General features: G+C 46.5%; 1 protein-coding gene across 6 annotated transcripts in view; it reads right to left on the bottom strand.

Moving 5' to 3' along the window:
- Window positions 1–2,431: 2,431 nt before the first annotated feature.
- FAM168A (family with sequence similarity 168 member A) overlaps window positions 2,432–25,029 on the bottom strand; it is a 180,274-nt gene continuing 157,676 nt past the window's right edge. For 3 of the 6 annotated variants that reach the window (XM_058545629.1, XM_058545633.1, XM_058545630.1), the window contains 6 exons: window positions 22,452–22,478; window positions 17,109–17,234; window positions 10,326–10,468; window positions 8,370–8,544; window positions 6,831–6,961; window positions 2,432–6,094 (listed from right to left, as the gene is read on the bottom strand). In XM_058545629.1, the coding sequence (XP_058401612.1) occupies window positions 6,849–6,961; window positions 8,370–8,544; window positions 10,326–10,468; window positions 17,109–17,234; window positions 22,452–22,478 (584 nt within the window). In that variant the 3' untranslated portion in view covers window positions 2,432–6,094; window positions 6,831–6,848. The remainder of the gene's footprint in view (window positions 6,095–6,830; window positions 6,962–8,369; window positions 8,545–10,325; window positions 10,469–17,108; window positions 17,235–22,451; window positions 22,479–25,029) is intronic. The other 3 variants (XM_058545628.1, XM_058545631.1, XM_058545632.1) reach the window with 2 other exon arrangements.

Genomic DNA, 25,029 nt, shown 5'->3' with positions numbered 1-25,029 from the left:
CTTGCCCCAAGAACCACCAGTCTGGTCACCCTGCACTTTTTTTTTTTTTGGAAACTTTTTTAATAGTTATTGAATGTTCTACAGCTTACAGTAAATATCATAGTTACAAATTCTTGGCTTCAATCTTTCAGAGTGATCACTATCTGATCTTCAAAACAAAACGAAACAAAAACCCAAAAGAATCCAAAACAACAAAACAAAACCAGATTTACACTTCATACACACAAGCGAGGCCATGGGGCTTTCCAATCTTTACACTCCAGGCTGTGTTTTGAAAACACCTATAAGTTCTTTGATCAAACTACTTGGAAGACACCGGTCAAAGGTTTATTATTATTATTATTTTCTTTTTCTTTTTAAAATGTGAGTTCCAATAAAATTTAAAAATTAGATTCCAACCTGTAGATTAAAAGGAATTAAAAAATACAAAATCATATACAACGCTCTCTCACAGGGATGTTACATGCCACGAGAACAGGTTTCTCTGTCATATGATATGAAACAGGGATGCAGATGCCTTTTAGTCAGGAGATGGGGACAGGCCCTTGGGCCTTTAAAGGTCGTTAAAGACAACTCCAAGTTGCTAGAGCCCTGGCCTTACCTCCACATGGGTAAGGAGGAGCTTGAGTCCCACCATAGATCCAGATAATCTGGCTGACCCGAGGTGGTGGTCTCTGGGCAGTCCCACTCTTTCCTTGACTCTCAGGCATGAGGAGGAAGGCTGGAGCCTGGAGATGCTGGTCTTGCTGGGGTCACGCCCAAAGATGATTTCACCCATTTGACTCCTATGGGCTGGTACTTATCTGCAAAGCTGTTATATCTTCAGGAAGGAAAATACGCCCTCTACCAGGAGCTAGACTGGGTACAGGGCCTCCCCGCAACAGCAAGGATGCCCAGGGACTATGGATGCAGCCACAGGGAAGCAAGAGCTCTAGTTTCCCTTTCTGGCTTTGTGGCAGACAGTCCCAACTCCGTATTCCTCACTTGGCCACTGGGCTGGACTGAACAGCATGCAAGATAGAAAGTACCCATTGGAGAAACTGAGGGAGTGGGACCCAAGTCTGGCTTGGGCAAGGTTGGCTGTGGAATGTTGAAGCTAGCCTGCCAGGAATTTTGAAGGCTGGGCCCTGGAACCATGTAATGCCTAATTTCAGAAACAAGTTTTCTAGGAGAGGGGAACACAGACAGGTAAAGGACAAATACTGCAGCTAGCTTGGCACGCCCATAGGAGCCTGAGCTCTCAGAGGCTCAGGTGTGGAATCTGTCAGCCTGGCTAGGTTTCCTCTGCTGTGATCCTGCTTTCGGAGGTGGGTTGGGCCTGGATTCCCCTGGGGCTGCACACCGACACGGAGCCTGCTTCTCACCTGCCCACTCTACTGCCCGACCCGCCCTTCTCCAGATTCCCAAGCTTGGCAAGCAGCTGGAGACCACATACCCTGTAGTGATATAGTGGAGTACAGGATGGAAAAGCAGAGCTTCCACATACTTTCACTCAACTGCAACTGAGGAGAAATGCCATGGCAACCCCTAAATGAATGATCCAGCCAGAGTGCTGTGACCAAGACCACACCAAGACTAAGACCCATGCCATCTAGGCCCTCCTTCTCTGGCCACAGAGCAGAGCTGAGGAATCTGATATGCAGGGCTCCAGGCACTGGCTGGGACTCTGGCCAAGTCCTGTCTACACAATGAGGATGCCAGAACTTGGTGACCAAGGGGTCTGCCCTACTTTTATTCATTTCTGAAAGCCACTCAAAACAAAGCAAGCCCCTCCAAAGAAGCACCCCCAGATCTCTGAGTGTGGGATACCTCAAACTTGGAACAATTTGGGTGGCTAGGGGTAAGAGTTGGGATACGGAGTAAGGACCGTGCAGTGTCTCTCTAGGTCCCGGTTCTCACCTAGGGGAAAAGCAAGCCCAGGGACTGGAGTCAGATGTGCGTTTGGCCATCCAGGGCTACAACCAGGTCCCCTGGAAGTGCCAACTTGTTGGATCTGGACAGTGGTCAGGCTCTCCAGGGCCAGAAAGCACGGGTGCAAAGGCTTCCTGGGGAGATGGGTCTTTCAATGGACAGGTTCCTGGGGCTGCCCTTGAACATGTCTTCAGTCCTAGGCATCATGACCCCAAAGTGTTTTGTTCAAGTTAGGCCTTTTGTTGCAAATTCTCATCCTCTTGGTGCTGCCAGCTGGATATGCCTCTGGGTCCCCAGAGCCCCTTACAAAAATCTGCTCAGCCAGGAAGACTGAGCTTCTCAGGTCTCCATGGAGTCTTCTGTTTGGGGATAGACAGGTAGCCCATCTCCTCCTCATGCCTGCCACTCAGACCCAGCGGGTGCCAGCAGAAAGAGCCGAGGATTTGAAGAGTTCAAATCTTGGCTCTTTCTCTTATGAACTGTGTGACCTTTGGCAAGTTCTTAGTTTTTTCCATCTTAAAGTTTTTTCCATCTATAAAATGGGGATTTTGGCAATCAATGTCAAAGTACTTTGTACACAAAAAAAACTCTGGACAGGTGTGTGTGTTCTTGTTCAATATTTAGGGAAGGAGATATGCACTTTAGGGTCATTGCCAGGAGAGAGAGGAGCAGCAGCAACTGTCCTGTCTCATGGGGAAGAAATTAAATAATTTTCAAAACATGGTAGAAAGATTGTTTCAGGCTCTCACCACTTGAGGGCACTCCAGCTTCCAGACTCCAGCTTCCTAGGCCCCAGGCTAACGAGCAAAGGGAGTCAGGCAGACTTGGGGGAAGCCAAGAGGGTTGGCTGGTGATTGGAACCATTTGTACCCCTGATCCTGGCCACCAAGCCTGTGGTACTGGGGAGAGGCAGTGGAGTGGGGTAGAGAGAGGGGTTTGCATGCTGGTGCCAGTGCTGCCACTCACTATGTCATGTGGGCACACTCCTTGTCCTCTCTACAATGACAGGGCCCTCCCAGCTCTGACCCTCTGTCCAGCTTGACCACTGGGCCCTCCAGCATCTTTGGATGATACCCATCATACCTCCTGACAGATGCAGTGATCCTACCAGGTGTGCTCATCCTACCAGAGGCACACCACTGCCCCCGCTCTCCTGGGCTCAGTCCCTTTGCAATGACTCCCCAAGCTTGGCCAGGCTTGTGGATCTCCATCAAAGCAAGAGGCTGAGGCCAGCTGAACTGGGGCTCCGGTGCTCATACTGAAAAAGTGTGCTGGGCCTGGGTTCTTTGAGACCACAGCCTTTCCAGGCCTTGTTTTTGCCTTGGGGCCTGTCTTTGATCTTGAATGACATACTAGGGCTAAGAGAGGGTGCAGAGCACAGACAGTTCAGTCCAAGAGCCTGTGTGTGGAGTCAGACTGGACAGCAAGAGACAGCAGATGGACTGGGATTCAAATGGCTCAGCCACTTAGGAGCAAGTCACTTTGCTTTTCTGAGTCTCAGTTTCCTCATGGATCAAATGGGAGGAATAATCTATTTCACAGGGTTAAACCAGGGATGGATGTGAAACTGCTTTGTGAACTGTGAGATACTAGATGTTAGTTTTTACTTACTGGTGTAGAAAGAACAAAAAAGTCACAAGGTCAGCCCTAGGTCTCCTCCTCTTCCCCTCCTCTCTGTGGTTCTACCCTAGCCCACCTGGAGGCAGCAGGGTTCAGGGAAGCCTGTCAGGACACTAGCATTCTCCTCACTATAGGCAAGTTCCCCTTCCTTCTAGAACCAGTTTCCTCATTTGTCAAATGGGTGTAATAACTCTGACCCTGTCTCCCTCTCAGAACCAGTAAATTAAAGGCTGTGAAGTGCTCTGAAATCTACGAAGCACCTGACAAATGCAAAGGATTCCTATTATTATTATTTTCATTATTATTATTTTGGCATTTTCCAAACACATATGACATAATCTAAAACAACCTTCGCCCACCCTTATATAAACCAGAGAGTAGGAGGAGGTATTTGCAAAAAATTGAATTAACACTGGAAAACTTTCTGTTGTTTTAAAACAAAACCTCTTCAGCACCCCAGAACAGACAATTCAGAACAGCTGGGTTTCTCCTTACTGGTCTTGCAGTTCCCTGGAAGGCCAAGAACGTGGGCCCCCCAACTGCTGGCTCTGGGCCAAGGATGCTGATGGGCTTTGACCTCCTGGGAACAGCCAGCCAGTCTCTGAGGTCCTTCTGGCCCAAGGGTTTCCTAACTTTTTCCTCCTTTAGGGAGACAGGGAAGGTAGGGGTAGGGGTATGTCCAAGTTTGCACGAATTTAAAATAAAAAGAGTTATTTAAAAGTCCAAAATATTATCAATGATCTCATTTTGTACAGTAAAATGTTCCTGCACCCCCCCCAGAGGGGCTGCTGGCCCAGCCAAGTGCTGGGTGCAGGGGGGCAGTGCTGGGCAACCCGGCTCCTGGCTGAGACTAGTGGGGCCTCCTGACCCAGGGGTCCTTCTCCCAGGAGAGCCCATGTCTCCTGGGCCTCATCCTCATCCTCCTCTCCTCTCAGGATGAGGGGCTACTATCCTAAAAGCATGGATACTCTCCTTTTTAGCCAGCCCACCTGCTCCTTCTCCTAGGGCTGGAGTCAGGTATAGGACAAAAGTTCCAGATGTCTTCCAAATGCTATTTCTTCATTTGCAATTTCTGTTCCTGCCATCTGCCCCCAAGTGACCTCTGCCCAGTCTTCAACCGCCGCCTTTGAAGTCCGTGGAGGAAAAGAGCAGAAACAAAAGCCCAGAGCTCACCAGGTGTGGGCGCTGCTGACTTAATTTTTACAAAACTAAGACAATCCATCTGATCCATCCCTCTGTAAATTTTGGGCAACATGCCCCTAGGTAGGAAGGCTGCATTTAATGCTAATTTACTGCGAGGTCTAGGGAAGTCCTTTCCTGTTCTCTGGGCCTCAGCTTCCTCATCTGTCAAATAGGGGAATGGATGAGATGATTGCTAAGGTCCCTTCAGTTCCATGAGTCTATGAAATGTTTATTGCTATTGCTTTTCCTTCACTACCCTGACCTTCAGAGCTGCCAGCACCCATCTGGAATGTGGTTCCTTCACTTTGGCCATGAATGGCACAAGGTAACCAAGAGCTTGGGATGCCTGCCTGCCCCATGGACAGACGGGTGAGCCCTGGCACTGGGAAGGGCAGAGGGAAGGGAGAGAATGCCATAGGTTCCCATTCTAATCAGGAGGAAGCTCCTCATCAGAGTGGGTCCATGAGGGCTCAGAGGCCAAGGTCTGGATTACACAGGGCACCTGGCCTTCCAAGGCTTTGGGAGGCTGGGATCCCACCACCTTGCAGCTGCTTGGCAGGTCTGAGGTCAAAATCGCCTTCTGAGGAAGCGCCAGGTCAGTTAACATCACTGTGCAAATCAGAGGGTCCAGGTGCAGACAATTTGGCCAGAGACCTTACAAACCAAAGCCAGCAGGCAAGCACCTCTCTTCTCTCTTCTCTCTTCCCTCTTCTTTCCCACAGTGCCCTCCCCTAGCCCCACCCTAAGTTTTCCCAAAGAAAGAATCTGGTTTTCCCAGGTTCTCACCTGGGGTATTAAGCTGCTATGAACACTCCTACCTAATCAGATGGTTTTGTTCTTGGTCTGTTGCAATGGTTCTCAGAAGACATTTCATTTGTGTCAGGACATAGTAATGTCCTAAACTAATCTTGCTTGAGAAAATCAAAAAAGAAACAATCCCCCAGAGTTGTGGCCTGCTCAACAGCTCTGAGTTCTTACCCTGGACCCGAGGGCCACATCTCTTATGCTCTTCAAAGGAAATCGTGCCTTCAGCTGAACCATTGCAATAAACCCCACCCTCTGCCTGCCACTAGACTAGGATCCCCAGGGACTGGGTGCTTGGGCAAGGAAAGAAGAAGAGCAGAGAGGATGTGCCTGGTCAGGTAAGAGGAGCGGGTAGAGCCCGAAGGGCAGTGGCTAAGAGAGGGACAGTAGGGAGAGGCAGGAGATTAGAAAAAGCAGCTTTTACAAAAACCAAAAATAAAAACCAAAACCATTAAGATGCATAAAGTGACCCTTGCACTTCCGTTGTCTCTTCTTGCAAATAGAGGTGGTGCTGTAGGGAACTGCTCCAGCACCTGTGTAAGACTTGAGTAGTTGCATACAATGTGTGACTCCAGATCTGGGGGAGGAATGGGAAAGCTGTTAGTGACAGTGATATTCCCGAGGCCACCTCAGGAAGCCACTGGACCCCCTCCCTCACTTTGGGAGACCTAAGTGGAGCCCTATGTGCCTTCCCAGTGGAGCAGCTTGCTTCCCCTCCAGTGCCAAGAGCCCCTGGAGTAGGTAGAGGGCAGGGGAGATGAGGAGGTAGGGCAGACGATTTCAAAGTGACATCCCTGGAGCCCTGTGGTTCACTGACACTGCCTCAGGAGCTGCTGAAGGCAGTAAGGAAGCTGGTGGTGGGGGTCGGCCCAACGTCTCCACCTGGCCCTAGTCAGAGGCAACATCTGATTGAGGTAAGATTTCATTTGAAGAATGGGGCCCACAGTTAAAAGAAGTCTGAAGACCATTCGGTAAAGAACAGAATTCAGTACTAGAGGACTGGAGTTTCAAGTCCCAGCTTAATTTTCCTGGTTAAGTGATGCTGAACTATGTATTTATCTGTAAAATAGAGCTAATGATTCTTATTTCACAGACCTACTGTAAGGATTATGAGATAACATGTAAAGTATCTAAAATATATGTAAAGTGACGGCTATTATTAAGAGTGATATTACTGAACTTGGAGCAAGAAAGCAACTGGTAATTGTCACGTGCCCCCTGCTGACACCTGTGCTTCAGACCAAGCCAGGGGCTCTGAGGCAGTTCTGGTATTTAGTCACCCTCCTACCTCTCCCACCCTGGGCCCCACTCACTTGCATGGGCTGCAGGCTTTACCAGTGCGGGGGCACATAGCTGTACGCAGGGGTCCCTTGGGCCCTGTATGTTGGCATGGAGACAGGGTGTGCCCCAATCGCGGTGTGCTGGGGTGCAGTCAGCAGGGTACCTGAGCATCCAGAGAAAAGAGAGTAAACCTGATGAGGCCGTCCCAGGGTGCTGGGACGAAGAGGATGAAGCCACGGTCTTTCACAAGCTGCTCTCCACTAGGCTCCCCCACCTCCCTATCTACTCATGAACTGCTGCCCACCCTTCCCCACCCTGCCAGGCTTCATCTCCTTTGGGAAAGCTTTTCTGATGCTCCAGGACAGAGTCAATCATTCTTGCAGTGGCCTCCTTTTACTCTTCTTTGTATGCTCCTCTTATTGCACAAACATCATACTGAGTGGTAATTGTTGGTTTAAGTGGTTGTGTTTCCCACTAACCTAGCTGTTCCTAAGGGCAGGGCTCGGGTCTGATCTATCAGTAACTGGTCCCCAGGACCTGAACAACAAGGCTGGCACCGAGTGGATATTCAATAGCTTGCTGACCTGATCTGGGGAATAAGAAGCCTCAACACCCCCTTACATTAGGGGCAGAATAAAATCCCAACTCCCACTTCCCACCCCCTCAACTCCTTGTACTCTCTTCCCAGCTGATTCCCAGCTGATTCCCAGCTGAAGGTGACCCAGCTGATTCTTTAAAAGTTGGGTCTCTAAAGGTTATTCACAGCCCTCTTGCCTTCTCATGCTCTCCTTTTGAATGTCAGCTCATCCAAAGACTTCCCTAAAGCTGCCCTTCCTCTGTTGTCTCTCCCCATCCCCATCCTCAAGGTTCCTGAAGGGCAGGGCTCTGGTCTGATTTCTCGAGTAAGACAGAAATGGAGAAGGGCTCCTGCTTATCCCATGCCTTACAATTAATAATTGGACAGGTCCTTAAGCTCCTGCCTGCTAAATAACATTGCCCCATGCCCTCCTTTCTGGAACTATGGTGCTACCCGAGTCCTAGTATCATCATCTCTCCTCTAAACTACAGCCTCTCCACTGACCTACCTGCTTCCAGCCTCTCCCTTTCGAATCCTGCCTCCACTCTGCAGCCAGAGAGAATGTTTAAACCAAACCCGATATCTCCTCTGTTTAAACCCCTTCGTTAGCTCCCTCTTACCTAAAGGTATTCACGACACTTTATCTTTGTCAACTGTTCCAGCCACCCTTCCAACTCCATAGCCCTATTTTCTAGGTGTCTTGGACCATTTCCATTCTGTGAACACGCCATACTCATGTCTGCCTAGACTGCTTTTCCCTCTTTCATCTCTCTGGGTAGCCTCTGTTCACCATTTAAAGCCTAGCTCAATATGCTCTTCTTGGTGAAATCTTCCTCATCCCCACAGATTTAGAGTGTCCTTCATCTAGATTCCCAGAACCCCTTAGCACAGAATTTCTCATGCTGTGCTACAGCTGATTCCATGACTGTGTTCTCCACTCTGTCATGAGTTCTTGGAGGAGGAGGATGGACACTGACACAGATGCTGCCCTCACCTGCTGACATCGCCATGGTGGTGCCAGCCACCATGCCCATGGCCACACCGTTGGTCCTGGGGGCAGCGACAGGTGCCGGGTAGATGGCAGAGGGAATGCTGTTGGGCTGGACGACGGTGGTGTGGTGGATGACATGGGGTTGGGCAGCATACACCGGCTGTGTGTAGTAGGCTCCCTGGGGGAAAGAGGCTGAGGTCACACCGGCTTTTGGAGAGGTGGGGTGGGACGTGGAGAGGAGAGGGGAGGAGAGCCTGTTCTTCCCAGACCCTAAGGGATGGCGTCAGAGAAGCACTGGCCCAGGGACACAAGGTCTGGGCCCCAGCTGGGGCTCTGCTTCTCTCTTACTATGTGACTGCATGGACAGTTCAGTGCTGGGCTAAACTTCCGGTCTGAAAAATAAGGCTCCAACCCTGTCCTGCCTTGCTCCTAGGGTTGCCACCATGATCTAATGGGGTAAGAGCTCTACTCCCTTAACCTTGATCTTAGCATTTTAAAATGTCTGTATCTTATTGCAATGTGCTTCTACAAGCTGCCTAAAATGTAAAGGTAGCGACCACAATCAATAGTGAAGAAGGATGTGGATGGGGATGGTGGACTCCAGAGCACTGTGTGCATACACATGGAGGATCACTAGTGGGAGTATCATACTGGTATGAAAATTTACACTGGAAAAAGGTCATATATGCAGAGCATTTCCCTAGATGTCTCTTACTCTTTCCTTTTAGGCAAAAAGGTTGAGGATGGATTTAATGGTCTGAGGTGACTTCCCACTACCCCCATCACATGGCTGCTTCCTGCTGCCACAGCCCACAGGCCTGCTGACCTTTGGGTGGAGTAGATAGGGCCCCTGGGTCATCTTAATCCAGAGCTTCTCAATGTTTCTACCAACTAATGACAAGAGCCTCAGAATGTGCATTTGTAAACCCAGAGGTCTGAGAGCATAGTGCAAAGCTGGCTACCATCAAGCTTGTTTTATCTTTTAAAAGTTTTGCATTCTACTCTACAATATAGCTGTTTTTAATTTTTTTAATTAATTTATTTTTTTGTGAGTAAGATCAGCCCTGAGCTAACATCTGATGCCAATCCTCTTCTTTTTTCTGAGGAAGATTGGCTCTGAGCTAACATCCGTGCCCATCTTCCTCTACTCTATATGGGATGCTGCCACAGCATGGCTCGACAAGCAGTGTGTTGGTGCGTGCCCAGGATCCGAACCTGCGAACCCCGGGCCACCCCAGCGGAGCACGCACACTTAACCGCTTGTGCCACCGGGCTGACCCCCTAGCTGTTTTTTAAATTAAAAAAGTATTCTCCTCACTACTTAAACCTCACGTAGAACTGTCACTCCAGAAAAATGTGCCATGTGTATGCTGGAACCTCATCTAGTCTCTGTCTCACAGCCATCCCCTCAGAGTGCACACAGTCTCTCGTCCAAGGAGCCCAGATGGGGCACTAAAGGCACAGAGAGAGGCAATAACTTTCCCCAGGTCATACAGGAAACTGGTGGCAGAGCCTGGGCACTTACCTCCTCCTCACTCAGCTCATAGACTTTATCTGTGAGGAAGGGTAGATGTGGCGAGTAGGGAAAGAAGCTGAAGACATATGGGGTCTCATCCTGACTCAACCAATAGCTCCCTGTGTGACTTTGGACAAGTCACTCCCCTCTCTGGGTCTCAGCTTCCTCACTTGTATAAAAAGGAGTTGAGCTAGATGATCTCCAAGGGCCCTTGCCCCTTTGACATTCTGGGCTCTATTAACCTAAGTGACTTTGTGCCCCACCCCTCCAGGGGCTGAGGTGGAGTGAGGGAATGTGTAGACTGCAGGGATATTGTTTCAATGACATAATAATGATAGCCATGAACTCTCCTTCCTGCTTTTCCTCACCCACCCCCACCCTACCCAGGCTGGTGGCTCATTTACCTGCAGAAAAGGTGGGCCAAGGCTTCTGCATGCACCTACCTGGGCATACAGATTCTGCTGGGGATAGGCACTTCTGATTGGATACATGGCCGTCTGATAGGGGTTGGGTGATGGGGAGTAGGGGGGTGGAGCCGTATTACTCTGGGTTGGTGGGACCTTGTATGGAGTCCCCGCAGTATATCCTGTACCAAGGTAATAAGAGAGACTTTCAATTAGTTGGCAGAACAGCATTGCTGGAAGGCAGCAGGTCCCAGTCACGACTCCCCAGACAAGGATGGGCTGAATCCAGGCTGGAAACACAGATGAGAACAGACAGAGAACAGGGCTCCACCCAGAGAGCCCTGGCCCCAGAGGCAGCTCCCTCAGTCCTGGCGCACAGGGCTGTATGTGTGATTCTGGCATCTTTTATTTCTCTGGGTCTCAAGGCTCTGATCTATAAAATAAGAGGCTGGAACCAGATGATCTCTTAAGGGACCCTCGCAGCTCGGACAGTCTGGGATTCTGAGCTATGTGCCATGATACGGGCAGGGGCACACAGACAGGAGACCCTCAACCCGCTTGCTCTTTATCGCACTCTAGATCTTCTTGCTTTCCTGTCCCCTCACTTAGCACCGCAGGGTTTCTTCTGCTGCTGTTTCTGTCTTGCTTTCCCCCTTACTCTCTCTTTCTTTTTCTCCTTGTATCTCTCTTTTGGACTTCCCTCCACCATGTTCCACTTCCTCTCTGCCAAGTTTTAAGGTGAAACCCCATACAAATCATCACTCAGAGATCCTCATCTTCTGGGATGCTGAAAAACGTTGCTCTACAGAGCTGGCTTTTCCTCTTGTCCTGGTGCTTGGGAGAGGGCCACCTCTGCGTGAGGGCCTGAAGTCAGGGATCACAAAGGTTCACATCAACCTGGAATCCAGGCCATGTCAGTACCTCAGCAGGATGGACAAAAGCTGGAGCTGGGGCTGAGAAGTCAGGCCCCAAGAAGTTTCCAATAAATTATACTGCCTTTGAATCTTCTGGAAAAGAGAGTCAGACCTTATGTTCACAGGAAAAACTTGAAACATGAATCATTCAGGAACAGGACTGTGTCCTTATAGAATCACAAAATGGAATGATTCTATGGAACCCAAGGATCATCAAGCAACTCCAACTCTCTCACTTTATACAAGGAGATCCTGGGGCTCAGAAGAGGCAAGTCTTTTTAGGAACTTCTCCTTTCTGAGTTGAAGGGACAGTGCCTGGGGATCCCGGCTTTGGATCCCCAATTGGGTGTTGCTGGGGCTTCTTCCCTGTGGTCCTTATCCTGGCTGACACATCACTGAACTTCTCTGGGCCTCATGTCTTTCACCTACAAGATGCTCACCAAGGACCCTTTCAGGAACATGGTGCTGTTTCTGCAAGAAGGGACTGAAGGCAGAGTGGAGATGGTGTTTTATTGGAAGAGAAGAGATCTCTAGGCTTCAGTTTGGACTTTCCCTCAATTTACTATGACTGTGCGAAGTCTCTGGGCCTTAGTTTCTTATATGGTAAAATCATAAGCCTCAGAATGAAGATTTCTTCCTGAACTAAAATCCCATTGTTCTAAAGATCCTGAGTCTCTTCTACCCTAGCCCCAAGTAAAAGCAACCTGCCCTATGGTCACAAATCTCTCAGTCCACATCATAGCTTTGGCTTGGCACCCCCCTGCCCCTGATGAGGTACTCAGTAGGATATGAGAGCTGCTGTTTAGTCACCACAACAGGTGTCCTGTCCTCTCCCCTGGAATCATGTCATTTATCTCTCCACCTGCAGATTCAGTTTGTTGCATAAGAAACTGGTTTTGTGGTCAAATACGCTTGGGATATAAGTAGCAATGAGGATAGAGTGGAAAGAATATATTAAGCAAGGTAGCATTGATAAGAACTGGAAACTAACTGAAAGTGGAGGTTCGAGTCAGTTGAGGGAGAAGTTTAGAGCAGATTCCTCCAAGTTTCTATACTGTGGAGCTAATCATGAGATGCGGTCACAGGAGAAGAAGCAGGTACTGTGGGGGCAGATAAGCAGTCTAAGGTTGCAGACATCGAGAAGGAGATGTCTGATGGGTACTTCATCTTGGAGACACAGTTTACTTGTCTGTAAAACAAAGGGGGTTTTCAAGATAGGCATGTCCCGTGAACGTACAATGGACTATGATTCTGAGGAATCTTAATTGTTTAGTCAAAAGAAGAAGACAAAGAGGAAGAAGAAGAACAATAAGAAGCAGCAGCAGCAGCAGCAACAGCAATGTAAATAGAGATAAACAGGTTTGTTTGTTTTTTATTCCATGACCCTAAGAAATTTTAAAATGATAGGATAAACTGTGATTCTCCAAGACAGGGATATGCAGGAAACTATTTCCAAATTTATTTTACCACAGAATCTTTCACTCATACTATTAACATTTAAAACAGACAAACTACAGTTATTTGTAATTGCAGCTTGTTTGGGTAAATAAAGTTTTACTGTAACACAGCCACATCCATTCGTTTACATATCAACTATGGCTGCTTTCCTGGTACAATGGCAGTTATGACAGGGACCGTAGGGCCTGAAAAGCCTAAAATATTTATTATCTGGCCCTTTATAGGAAAAGCTTGCTGACTCCGGATTTAAAGGAATAAAACAAGGCATGGGGAGTCCTGCCAGAGTGGAGAGCATCTCTCTTCCAAGCAGGAGGGCAGGACACCCCTGAATGCTAAGATGCCTGTCTCTGAAAGCTAAACAGCACACAGTAGTGGTTATGAGTAGTCTGGAGCCCCGAGCCCTGCTGCTTCATAGCCGTAGAATACATCAGTCTCCTCAGCTGTAAAATGGTGATAATAACAGTACCAACTGCATAGGGTTATTGTGGTCAGTACATTAATAAGTGCAAAGCCCTTAGAATAGTGCCTGACACATTGAAAGCACTTCACAAACGTTATTATTTTTTTCTCTCTCTCACTGTATAGAGAGATAGTAAGTTTCCTGTCCTGGGAGTGTGCTGAGACTGGTCTGAAAGACTACAGTAGATAGGTTAAACTATGACTTCTATGGTGTGATCCAACCTAGAACATAGACTCCAGGATTTTAAGATTCGAAAATTTTATGGTTTACAATGCCATGATTTTATGATTCTTTAAAGTTAACAAGCCAACAATACTGGCGACTTTCCTTTATGCTCCCTGAGAATGTGCTTTGGAATTTTTAACCCCCTGGGAAGCCTGCACTACCCCCTCTATGCCACAAGGACAACCATCTTACAAAGTGTTGAGATTATCCCTCTGAGGAAAATCAAAAGGCTCCACGAGACTGCAGTAGAAATTGGTTTCTATATCTAAGAATAACCTTGTCTGAGAATGTTTCCCTTTCTTCATGTTATGAAATGAGACACACATAGACTCAGAATACAAATCAGTAGCCAAAACACCCTGAGCAGCCAAAAAGATGATGCTGCAGAAGAAGACCTTGCTTGTTTGTCCAGACAGTTTGAGAAGGGAGAAGTAGAACTGCAAAGCTAGAAGACATCTCAGCAATCATTAAGACCAACACAAACGTTTCATAGATGCGATAACAAATAGATGCTGAGAGAGAGAACAACTGTTCTTGAGGACACAGGACTCAGTGCTCCTTCCTCTAACTACAGTGGTTCTCAAGGTTATCATTTGTGTCAGGAGGCTGCAGGAACTGTCCTGGGCCCCCATTCTGGGCTCTGTGAGTGAGTCAGTCAGTTCTTCTCTCAAAGAATACCCGCATTTGGACTAGATAATATCAGAGGGCCTTTCTAGTCCTGACATTCTAAGTCTCTGAGTATTTCAGTGAAACTCTTATGAGGAAATCATTGCAGAGGACTTTCCATAACTGACTGGTGGTCCTGCCCACACCCTTGAGGATCACTGCAAATTCCCCTAAGACTGTAGCTTGGGCTACCTTGGATATCACAACATTCGGGGTTTATTATTTTGTGCACCTACGTAAGAGAAGCTGTTGGGCTTGATGCAAAAACAAAAACCTCATGGATTTTGCTCAAATAAATTTAGACTGAACTCACTCACTGGAGGCCTGGCTCTCCTGAAAGGATTTCTACCTAGGTCTGAAGGTCACAGATTTAGGATTTTGGAATGCTATGCCTTAAGAACATTAGAGACTTGCATTCAACCCTCTCCATTTCAGATGTAGAACTTGGAGCCCAGAGGGGCAGCGACTTTCCCAAAATTATACAGCAAATCAGTGCAGAGCTGGGCCCAGAGTTCAGGGCTTACCAGGCCCTGGGCAGAGCCCCCTTCCGAGTTATAGGTCTCTGCAGTCTAATCTTGGGCATTTGGTATATTGGCCTTTGTGTTCCCATTTCCCTAAAGGCAATATCATGAGAGAAAAAAGGAATTCGATCACTAGAAGTCCCAGCTCTGCCTTATGAAAGAGGCTTTGTTTATGACGCTCTGTTCTTTCTCTCAGGTTCCTAACCATAATTTTAGGCTCCATCAAACAGGATAATAAAGAGAGTGTGTACATTAGCAAGATAAAACCTTTTCAGCCTTCTCTTCAATCCTTCTGCACTGTCATAAATCTTTTTCAGTTGTAGAGCCCTTACCACCTTATGTGAGGCATTGATCCTCACATAAAGGATGCCTTTAGACTAATCAGTTTATTGATCATCAGATTTATATGTCTGGACATAGCTCTATGTCTGATTCTTGCCTTAACCCCCAAGTCTCCTTGCTGGTAGCCGAACAAGAGAGTGCTGAATAAGTAGGAGGGAGACCTAATTACAAACATGCTTAGCAAGTGCTGGTGAAATTGAACTGAATTTGTTAAAGTGCCCTGAATTTCTGTGGCATTAGAAGCCCCAAAATCTATGTGCCCGGAGGAACCCTGGTGGGTGTGGGAGGGTCAGTCAATCCTACTTCTATTTAAAAATTGCACAGGTTCATACATTACTTGCTTCAAAGAGAGGGAGTACATTTTGATCCTTTCCAGGGACTGTGATAGCCTGTGAGAGGACAGTGGGATATAGCTACTGGACATTTCAGTGGGACTTCAGGAAGATTTCAAAATAGTAGAAGGCAAGGCCTTCTAATACTCAGACTTTCTCACTGTGGAAAGGGTTGCCTCTGGAGGGAATGAGTACCCCATACCTGGAGATGTGCGAGCAAAGGCTAGTTGGCAAACTACTGGTCAGGGCAGCTAGAGAAGAGGTCCCTGCCGGGGTGGAGGATATTGAGTACACAGCACCAAGGTGAAAGAATCAGGAGTCTAACAGCTAGAGGGAACCTTAAAGATGACCTAGCCCAGCCCCCTCATTTTACAGTTGGAAAAACCAAGGTCCAAAGCATGGACATAAATTATCCAAGGTTACACAGAACCAACTCTAGAATCTAACTCTTTTGGTCTTCCACTCCAGGCCTCTTTCTGCTACATTACAGTAGGTATGTCTATATGCATCTACATCCATATGTGTAGATATAAGAGAGAATATGTATGTATAGGCCCCATTTACATATTTAATATCATAGGCATCTGGAAAAGCTCCCTACTGCTGCCATCCCTCTCCTACAGAGTAAAATTAATCTCATGAAAAAAGTCAGTAACAGAAACTTAACTTGGTGATATCTTTTTCTAGTGCTGCTTACTAGTTGGATGGCACTAGGCATATTACTTTTGAGCCTCAGCTTTCAACTGGAATAAAAATCCACCCAAATAATAGGACTATAGTGTAGATTAAATGAGAAGGTAGTTATGAAAACATATTCTCCAAAAAGTGAGAGTTATGTTGTATAAACATAAATTGATGTCAATATCTGGGGGCAATGATAACTAAGAAGAAAATAACATTGGGTATTTTAAAGAAAAGAAAAAATACAACGTATTCTTCTAATCTACTTAATAGGTTAATAATCTGCTGAACCACAGACTATTGGGTCTGGTCTGCAACATCCCTCTGAAGGCTTGTCCAGCCCCTGCTGGCACAACTTAAGAGAGAAGTGCATACCACATCCAAAGCCAGCCGTTCTCTTTTGGACACCGCCAACAAGGCACAAAGTTTTTCCTTATACAGAATCAAAATGCCACTCAGTAATTTCTAAACACTGGTCCTCATTTTACCTCATTTTACCCAGTGGAGCCATTTTGTGTTAAAATCAGATGTGAAGGTGAAACCATTAGTCACCCCACTGAGCCTCAAGATGAATGTCACAAATCTGACTGGCCAGATGGTTTCTGTCCACCCTGAGGACTCCATGTACATACCCTGCTCCCATAGTGTAGCTTCCACTGGTGCAGTGTTTCTCGCGGGGGGGGCAATTTTGCCTCCCCAGGCGATATTTAGCAATGTTTAGAGACATTTTTTGTTGTCATAATGAGAGTTTGCTACTGGCATCCAGGGGTAGAGGCCAAGGATGCTGCTAAGCATCCTACAATGCACAGGACAGCTCCCCAGAAAAAAGAATTATCTGGTCCAGATGTCCATAGTGCTGAGGCTGAGAAACCCTATGCTAGCTGGAGGAGCTCTCTCTGTCTAAAGGTCCACAGGCCTTCAAATGTGTCCTCTCTCCTTTCCCTTGAATGCAGTAACAGCGCTTCCCTCATCAAACTTTTTGGCCAGGTGAGTACTTCCTTCTCCCTCCCTCACTGCTTTGTGTCTCCCCAAAGCTGAGTGTATGATCAAAGAAGATGACCTTTCCTGAATGAGGAGGGCCAATATTTTTGCATGGGTAGGAGAACCTCTTAAAACAGTGTCTTATAAATGTCAGTTTTAAAAATTCCCTTTCCTTTCTTCCTAAGAGACAAATCAGTCCCAACCAAGGGGAACAAGGAAAGGAGGAGACAGGCTGTATTTACTGAAAGCCGCAGAGGATGCTTGGTAAGTTCGGTTCTCGGTCCCGGTGTCCACTGGGAGGTGGAAGGTGCCTTCAGTGCCACAGGAAGACGAGTTCTGTGGCCAGGCCTGTTTCATCAGCAGAGTTGCTTAAGGGAAGACACAAGAATGGCATTAGGCAGAAATAAGAAGTGGGCACCACCAATCACAGACACAAAGCAAAGGTCTTGTGCTGGACAGAAACATATAACCCAAGGGTCCCTGTTCAGACACACAGGATGATTCAGCCTTTCTGAGATGGGTGAGTGGTTGGGAGGAGTGCTAAAGTGAGCTTCCAAATGATTTGAAACTGAGGAAATCTGAGCTTATACTAATTAGGAGAGTCAGGATTTTCTACCCACTAATGAAATCATAAAGATGCCTATGAATACTGCCTCCAACTGTCTGACATTCTGGCCTACAGCTCTGGGATATTCCTCAGCCACTTTCTCATCAGTGTGTACCAACTTGGAGCCTTTGACTGTTTATTGGGCCAGATCAACTGAGTACTCTTTTTTTGTGCCTGAAATCTCATCTGGAGGTGTATTTAATAAGTTACTTTCAAAGAGAGACCCAAAAATAATTACCACATGACATGAACCTTGCTGGACTGCCCTCTCTTCTAAAGGGACTGAGCTTTGGCACCTTAGAAAGCACAGTGGGGCACTCCCTGCTAACTCCTTCTCCGGTATACCCAGCTGGGGCCAGATAGACATACCTCTTGCACACCCTTTATACCTCCTGCCGAGGTGCTACTGGTGCCCCACCTGAGATATCTCCTCATGAATTAGGCCATTAAGAAAGTAAATATCTAACTTGGGGTAGGTGTGAAATGAGATGATGTCCAGTTTGAAAGAAATCTGCAGAGACTTCCCAGGCTGACTCAAAGCTCAGCTTGAGAAATTTAAAGGATGATGCTTCATATGTTCTAGAAGTGGGGAGTGACTCAAAAAACTTACCTTCATGGTATCCTGTGGGGAAGGAGAGAGGAAATAGAGTTTCAAAGAGGGAAAATGCCTAACTTTTTAGATATTTCCCTTGATATACTTTCAAACACTAGAGGAGAAACATTCTTGACCCAAATTTCTATTTATGGTAAAAAGAATGATTTTAACAGTATTTTTTTCAGTCAAATAAGGTCTGGGGAGTCATAGATATGGGGTGTTTTAAAGTATATTAGTAGGAGGAGGTGGGGCTGCATTGGCAATAGTCAGATATACTTGAAACAATTTAATAAGGGCTTAAGGTAAGTAGGGTGGTATGAGAAGAAAGTATGCCTATACACTCTAATTCCACCAAGACAAGGATAGTCCACCTCCAGAGAGATCCCATAACCCCCTCTGCCTGCGAGGGCAACAGGTAATGCCTCTAGTTCCTTCAGTCACGGAAGTACAGGGGCCAGAGAAGAGGACTCTGCTGTTTTTCAGTGAACCAAGGCTAGATGTGTAGCTGTTCTGGGATAACCCTGTGCTTGCATTAACGGCCCGCAATATATACAGCGGATGCTGAGAAATGAGAAGGAAATCATGGGCAGGAAAGTGACACTAAAAGGAGAATTCTGGCAGAAGAAATGGAGACCCAGCAGAATTCCATGCAGAGTCCAGGGCCTTTGCTGGATATTAAGACATGGCTCTGCAAATAATGCAGGTGGAGGGCAATCAGTTTTAAACAATTATCTCAAGTTTCTTTTTCTAGGGGAGGTAGGGGTGGGGATTAACAAAATCCAATTAGTATTGAAAAATCTTATCAAGATGTCTCCAAATTTAGAACCTGCCACTCCATGTGGCTAGAATGCCCTGGCCACCCAAAACAACTCCCTAAAAAGTGAAACACGTAGCTCTGAGAAGTCGGATAGAGCAAGCCCATGCCCTTAAGACCCCATAGGGACTCCACCAGGGAGCAGGAGGCCTGAATTTGGCTGCAGAGACTTTGGAGGTCCTGTTCCGGTCCAGTTGTTTCCCCAAGTGGTGCATACTTTACCATAATTTTCATTATAAGCCAAAAGTCTGACATTAGCCTGAAGGACTGTGTGACAATTTAAGTAAGTAGATAAAAATTAAGCACGGAGTGACTGAGGCCTACACTGCACTCAGCACTGAGGGGAGCGCCACGGTGGACAGGAACACACGTGGGTCATGGTCACCGCACACAAGGTACTTATGGTCTAGCTGGGGATGCAACACAGCCACACGCCAACCAGAGAGTGAACAAGACAGCATTGTACACAGTAAAATAACATTCCAGAGTAACCAGGAAAGAAGCAAGTGCGACTGTGCCTTTGATTATGTCTTTCCCTAGATCAAGTGAACTAAACTATACAGCTTCCTGAAGAAGTGGGTATTTTCTTCTGGTTTCATTATAAAGAAAACAAAAATTAGTATTTTCTATATTTCTCTGTATATTTTAATACTTAGTAATTTAAATAACTGAATAAATATGAAGACCAAGACCAAAAAACAACAAATATTAGTTGTCAACTTGACTTCCTCATTAGGTTGTTGTTCCATATGTGATCTTCCTCCTCCATGAATAATTCTAAAGTGACCCATACTGTTGGTGGTAGCGATTCAGAGCTCAGTTGTGGGATAAAGATAATCTAACTGAAGCTTTTAGAGGAGGCTGCTCTGACAGGCATGCCTGCCATGAAAGGTATCAACTCCTAGAAACGTTCTATATTTTGAACTGGGTGGTAGTTAAATACAAGTGTATACATACGTCAAATATTACTGAGATGTACATGTGAGACTAGTGCAATTTATGTACTACTGTATATGTGTTATTCTTCAATTTAAAAAGGAGAGAGAGAGAGAACCCTTGGCAGTGAAGGGCCATGGCCCAGTCACAGCATGCTGCCCACATCCAGGTGCTGGGTTGTTCACTTCCCTGGATACGGGGCCCTCACGCCCTCTGACACTTGAACAATCTGTTAAGCACACAAGGAGGAGAGGCAGCAAGGGACCATCATCCTGAACAATGTAGTAAGTCAGGAAATCTGAGTTCTAGCCTGGGCTGTGCCACTTATTAGCTGTGGGACCTTGGGCAAGTCACTTAACCTTTCTAAGCTTCAGTTTTGTTGTCTCATGAAATCGCAATAATAATCATTCCCTGATCACTTCACAGTATTGACGTCAGGATCAAGAATAAAGTGTCATCCAGTCCCACAGTTTCTTTTCTTTTTTTTTTTTTTAAATTTATTTATTTATTTATTTCTCCCAAAGCCCCAGTAGATAGTTGTATGTCATAGCTGCACATTCTTCCAGTTGCTGTATGTGGGACTCGGCCTCAGCATGGCCGGAGAAGCGGTGCGTCGGTGCGCACCTGGGATCCGAACCCAGGCCGCCAGCAGCGGAGCCCGAGCACTTAACCGCTAAACCACGGGGCCGGCCCTGTCCCACAGTTTCTAATTCTGGTATCTGTCCACTCTTCCATCCCCACAGTTGTGGACGGCTCTAATTTAAGCTCTCATCATCTCTCACCTGAACTATTGCAACTGCTTCCTCACTGTTCCGTTTGTTTTTAAACCTGCCAACTCCAATCCCCAAGCAGCAATCAGAGTGATATTTCTAAGACCTAAACCTAATCACACAACCTTCTTTCTTAAGAACATTCTAAGGTTCTCCACAGCCTGTAGGCTTAAGCCTGAACTCCCTCTGTGGCATTCAAGGCCCCTCATGACCTAGTCCTATGATCTCTCTAGACTCTCTCATTGTTCTCACTCTCCAACCCTACATGACCACCACTCAAACTGTTTATCATTCCCAGAATATGCCAAGGAGCACCACATCTCTGTATTTTTGCTCACACTGTTCACTCTTCCTGGCATGTCTTTCCCCAAATGCCAACAAGTAAACATTATTAATCCATCAATCATGAACTGAAGACTTGCCTCTACTACAAAGTCTTTTCTTTTCCCCACCGCCTGACCACAGCCCCATCATGTATCCCATATGGTTCACTATTCCAGTCCCTGTGATTCTTAGAAGTGCCTGTACTCACCGACTTGTCTGTCTCCCCTACTAAACTGTGAACTCTTTGAGAACAGGGACCCTGTCTTTCTGGTCTTTGTAGCTTCAAAGGGTCAGCTGAGGGCCTGGCACAGAACACTTTGTGAAAAGAAGTGCTCCATATGTACTCTTTAGTATTTCTATTTCAGATGCTATAACTGGAGGGGTGGGGAAGCATGACAGGTTCTCCCACTTTTTATGGGGTCTTCTGTCCAAATTCATATATCCTGAGGCAAACAAAAAATGACTCCCCACAAATAGCAAGAGAAACAGGTCTGTGACTAGCAAAACTGAAATAATAAAATTGTAATTAAATGTAACGGCTGTTAGCATTTAAAGGGACCTCAGAGATCATCTGGAATAAACCACTTTATCTACGACCTGGATACATTAGTAAATTGCCCAAGATCACGCAGCCCACAGCAGCAGCAAGGAGAAATTTTCATAGCTCATCTCCTGAAAGATGCGCCACATGCAAATTCAATATTCAACATCCAAATAATTCAAAGTTAAAAGTTGAGAAAGTGTGCAGAGATTATGAAAACACTGTCCTGAGCAGCCCAGGTGAGGGTGCTGAAAGTGGCAAGTCCCTCCCATGGTCCCTTCCTGTCTGTGACAAAAAAGACCTAGTCAAGTTACACTGCTGGGACCCTCACAGGTGCCCAGAAGTTCCTGTGGTGCCTTGGGCCTGGAGTCCACACTGCCCAGAGAATCCAGCTCTGGGCCCTTGTTCATTAGCACACTTGGCCCTCACCTCTCACCATCCAGGAAAATGCCCTGAAAACAAGCCAGAGCTCAAGATCTGGGCTAAGGGAACAGATCATATCTAAAGTCAACCAGGTCTTCAAACATGTCAGACTGCCGATGGAGATGGAAAATCTGATCCTGGGGCAGACTGGTTTTTGAGGTTCTTATAGGCATAATCCAGGCACTCCTCCCTAGGGGCTGCCACAAAGCCAACAGAGGAGCCACATACAGGCCCATGAATTTTTGTTCACTTATTTGTTTGAATTCAGCAGCCAGGTTACGGTGAAGGCTTCTGACCTAGGTCAGATGGGACCCCGGATGTGAGGAAGGGGAGAGACACCTTTTAGTGCCATGATCCTTCACTGCTTCCCTAGGGGATGGTTCATGTGTGTCTCCAACCCATGATTTTGCACCATCAGACATGTTCCTGCATGCTTTAGGAACTGCTGCTGAGCCACCTGGGGGAGCCCAAGCCTAGGGGATGGGATTTGGGGAGGAAAGGAGAGGGAATCTACCGTTGTTACGAGATAACACATTCAGAGGCCATAATACAGATGAGGAAAATAGCTCTCCTACCATAAGCTGAATGCAGGAACTGAAACTCTGTTGGATAGAAATGTTAGTTGAAATTACCACTAAGAACTTGTGTAAAGCAGTACACATTGCAGTTACAAAAACAGACTGTCTCAAGATAGCAGTTTTCCCCAGGCTACACAAGAATCAGTGAATGCAGAGGGTGTGAAGTGCCTCTACCCTAGAGGGGGGTGACAGACTTGCCATCCAGGAAAGCCTAGTCATTGAGGAGGGGCACCTCCTTTGATGCCATGGCATCATCTAGACAGTTGACCCAAGTTCCTGCCCCAGCTGACCCAAGCATGTCCATGATAAGAATAAGTTTCAATTCTCCCAAGTACTGCAGAGGGATGTCACACAAGACAGAGACTTTTTTTCTGTTAATTCCTTCTAGATTTTTTTTTTGAGGAAGATTGGCCCTGTGCTAACATCTGTTGCCAATCTTCCTCTTTTTCTTTTTTCTCCCCAAAGCCCCAGTACATAGTTGTGTATCCTAGTTGTAGAGTTGTAGCTCTTCTATGTGGGACACCACCTCAGCATGGCTTGATGAGTGGTGAGTAGGTCCACACCCAGGTTCCAAACCGGCACACCCTGGGCCACCGAAGTGGAATGCATGAACTTAACCGCTATGCCACCGGGCCGGCCCCAAGACAGAGACTTTATGTGCTGGAGGATGTGAAGATTCAGGGACAAAATCATCATCTTTGGCCTCTGAACAGCTCTCTGTAAAGCCCAGAGGGCTAGGACCAATGCAGAGGAACTTCATTCCCTGAAAGCTGGGAGAGCGTGGTGCTGTAGAAGGAGCACAGACTGTGGGGTCAGACAGATTGGGTTTGAATCCCAGCTTCACTGCTTTCTAGCTATGCAACTTTGGACAAGTTATTTAACCTCTCTGAGCAAAACTGGAGGCAAGAAGCTCTAACCCACAAGACCAAGGTAAAAATTCACATTTGTGACATGCCTTGCAGTGTCTAGAACATGGAAGATGCTCAGAAAACACAAATTCCTTTCCCCTGCTCTTCTGCAGGTTCGTCATATGCAAAATGGGAATAATATATTTGTACTTTACAAGGCTGCTATTAAATCAAGTGAGACAATAGATGAAAATGTTTGTAAACAGATTTCTTTCTTTTTCTTTTTTTTGTGAGGAAGATTAGCCCTGAGCTAACATCTGTCGCCAATCCTCCTCTTTTTGCTGAGGAAGACTGGCCCTGGGCTAACATCCGTGTCCATCTTCCTCTACTTTATATGGGACGCCACCACAGCATGGCTTGACAAGCGGTGCATCGGTCCATGCCTGGGATCCGAACCTGCGAACCCTGCGCCGCCACAGTGGAGCATGCACACTTAACCACTGCGCCACCGGGCCGGCCCCATATAAACAGATTTCTTGCAAGGAGGTATTTCATTTTTATCTATATTAGTTATCCTATTTATCCTTTCCTTCATTTTCAAGTCAGATTACCATTAATATAACACATCCTTTGGTCTCCAGATTCTGAAAACAAGTCTCAGTTGGCTCCTGCCTCTTGCGGGGCCAAACAGTTCTTAAATAAGATCCTTGAAGTCATTAAAAGCTTGGAAAAAAGTTCCAGATACCTACATTGCTTTCAGAACCAATGAAAGAGTGAAGTGTTTCTCTGCATCCTGGACAGGTGACATCTTAGGGTACTCAGAGCTGCTAAAAATAGCTCCCCCTGAAGCAACTTCTTGGTCTCCTCGGAGAAGAGGAGAGAAATGTAAACCTGAGAGCCTGACTCCTTTGCAGGCTTCTACCCCGCAGGCATCTCTCAGCATCACAAATGGCTGGCTCTGGCAGGAAGCTGAGTAACCTACACTGTCCTCTCTGGCCTTGAGCCAGGCTCCCCCACTGCAGGCAGGAGACCTGGTAAATGCAGAGGCCAGCCTCCCAACACATGAAACAGACCAGTGATGTAGGTGTGTAACTCCAAAGGGAAAGGGATCTGCCCTAGGGCACCTCAAAATCAGTAGCAGAGTTAGAGCTATAACCCGTATTCCAACTCCCAGTTTGGGGCTTTCTGACACAATGCGCTAACACTACCCTCTCCAGTGGATTGAGTGAGTTTCTGAGAAAATGGTCTAGGTTGGTTTAGTCATAGCTTAAAAATATGTTGACTTTTCAAAACATAAAATTGAGAAAAATCAAGTTAGATGAGTGCTGATATTTTGTTTTAAAATTAAAACTTAATCAGTACTTTATGCATGCCAGGAGCTTTCCAATCTCTCCATTTTTTTTTTTTCCTAGTCTCAGACTCCTCCTTTCTGCTCCCCCTTGCCTCTCTAGTCTGGTTGCTTTGTCTAACACCTCAATTTCTCTCTGGCCAACTGCAACTATAATGTAATGGTAAAGAGCGCGTGCAGGTGTGGCAGCAGGATGCCTGGGTTTGGATCCATGGGCTAGTTTCCTAACTTCTCTAAATTTTAGTTTTTCCACTTGGAAATGGGAATAACAATAGTACTGACCTCAACGGTTTGTTGTGATATAAAACAAGTTAATATCCATAAAGAGCTTAAAACGGTCCCTGGCACATAGGAACCATTCAACAAATATTAGCTATTT

Source organism: Diceros bicornis, chromosome 7 (genome assembly GCF_020826845.1).
Source record: "Diceros bicornis minor isolate mBicDic1 chromosome 7, mDicBic1.mat.cur, whole genome shotgun sequence".
Classification (NCBI taxonomy): domain Eukaryota; kingdom Metazoa; phylum Chordata; class Mammalia; order Perissodactyla; family Rhinocerotidae; genus Diceros; species Diceros bicornis.
The sequence above is the reverse complement of the archived record's forward strand: the minus strand, read 5'-3'. Positions and strand labels throughout refer to the sequence as shown.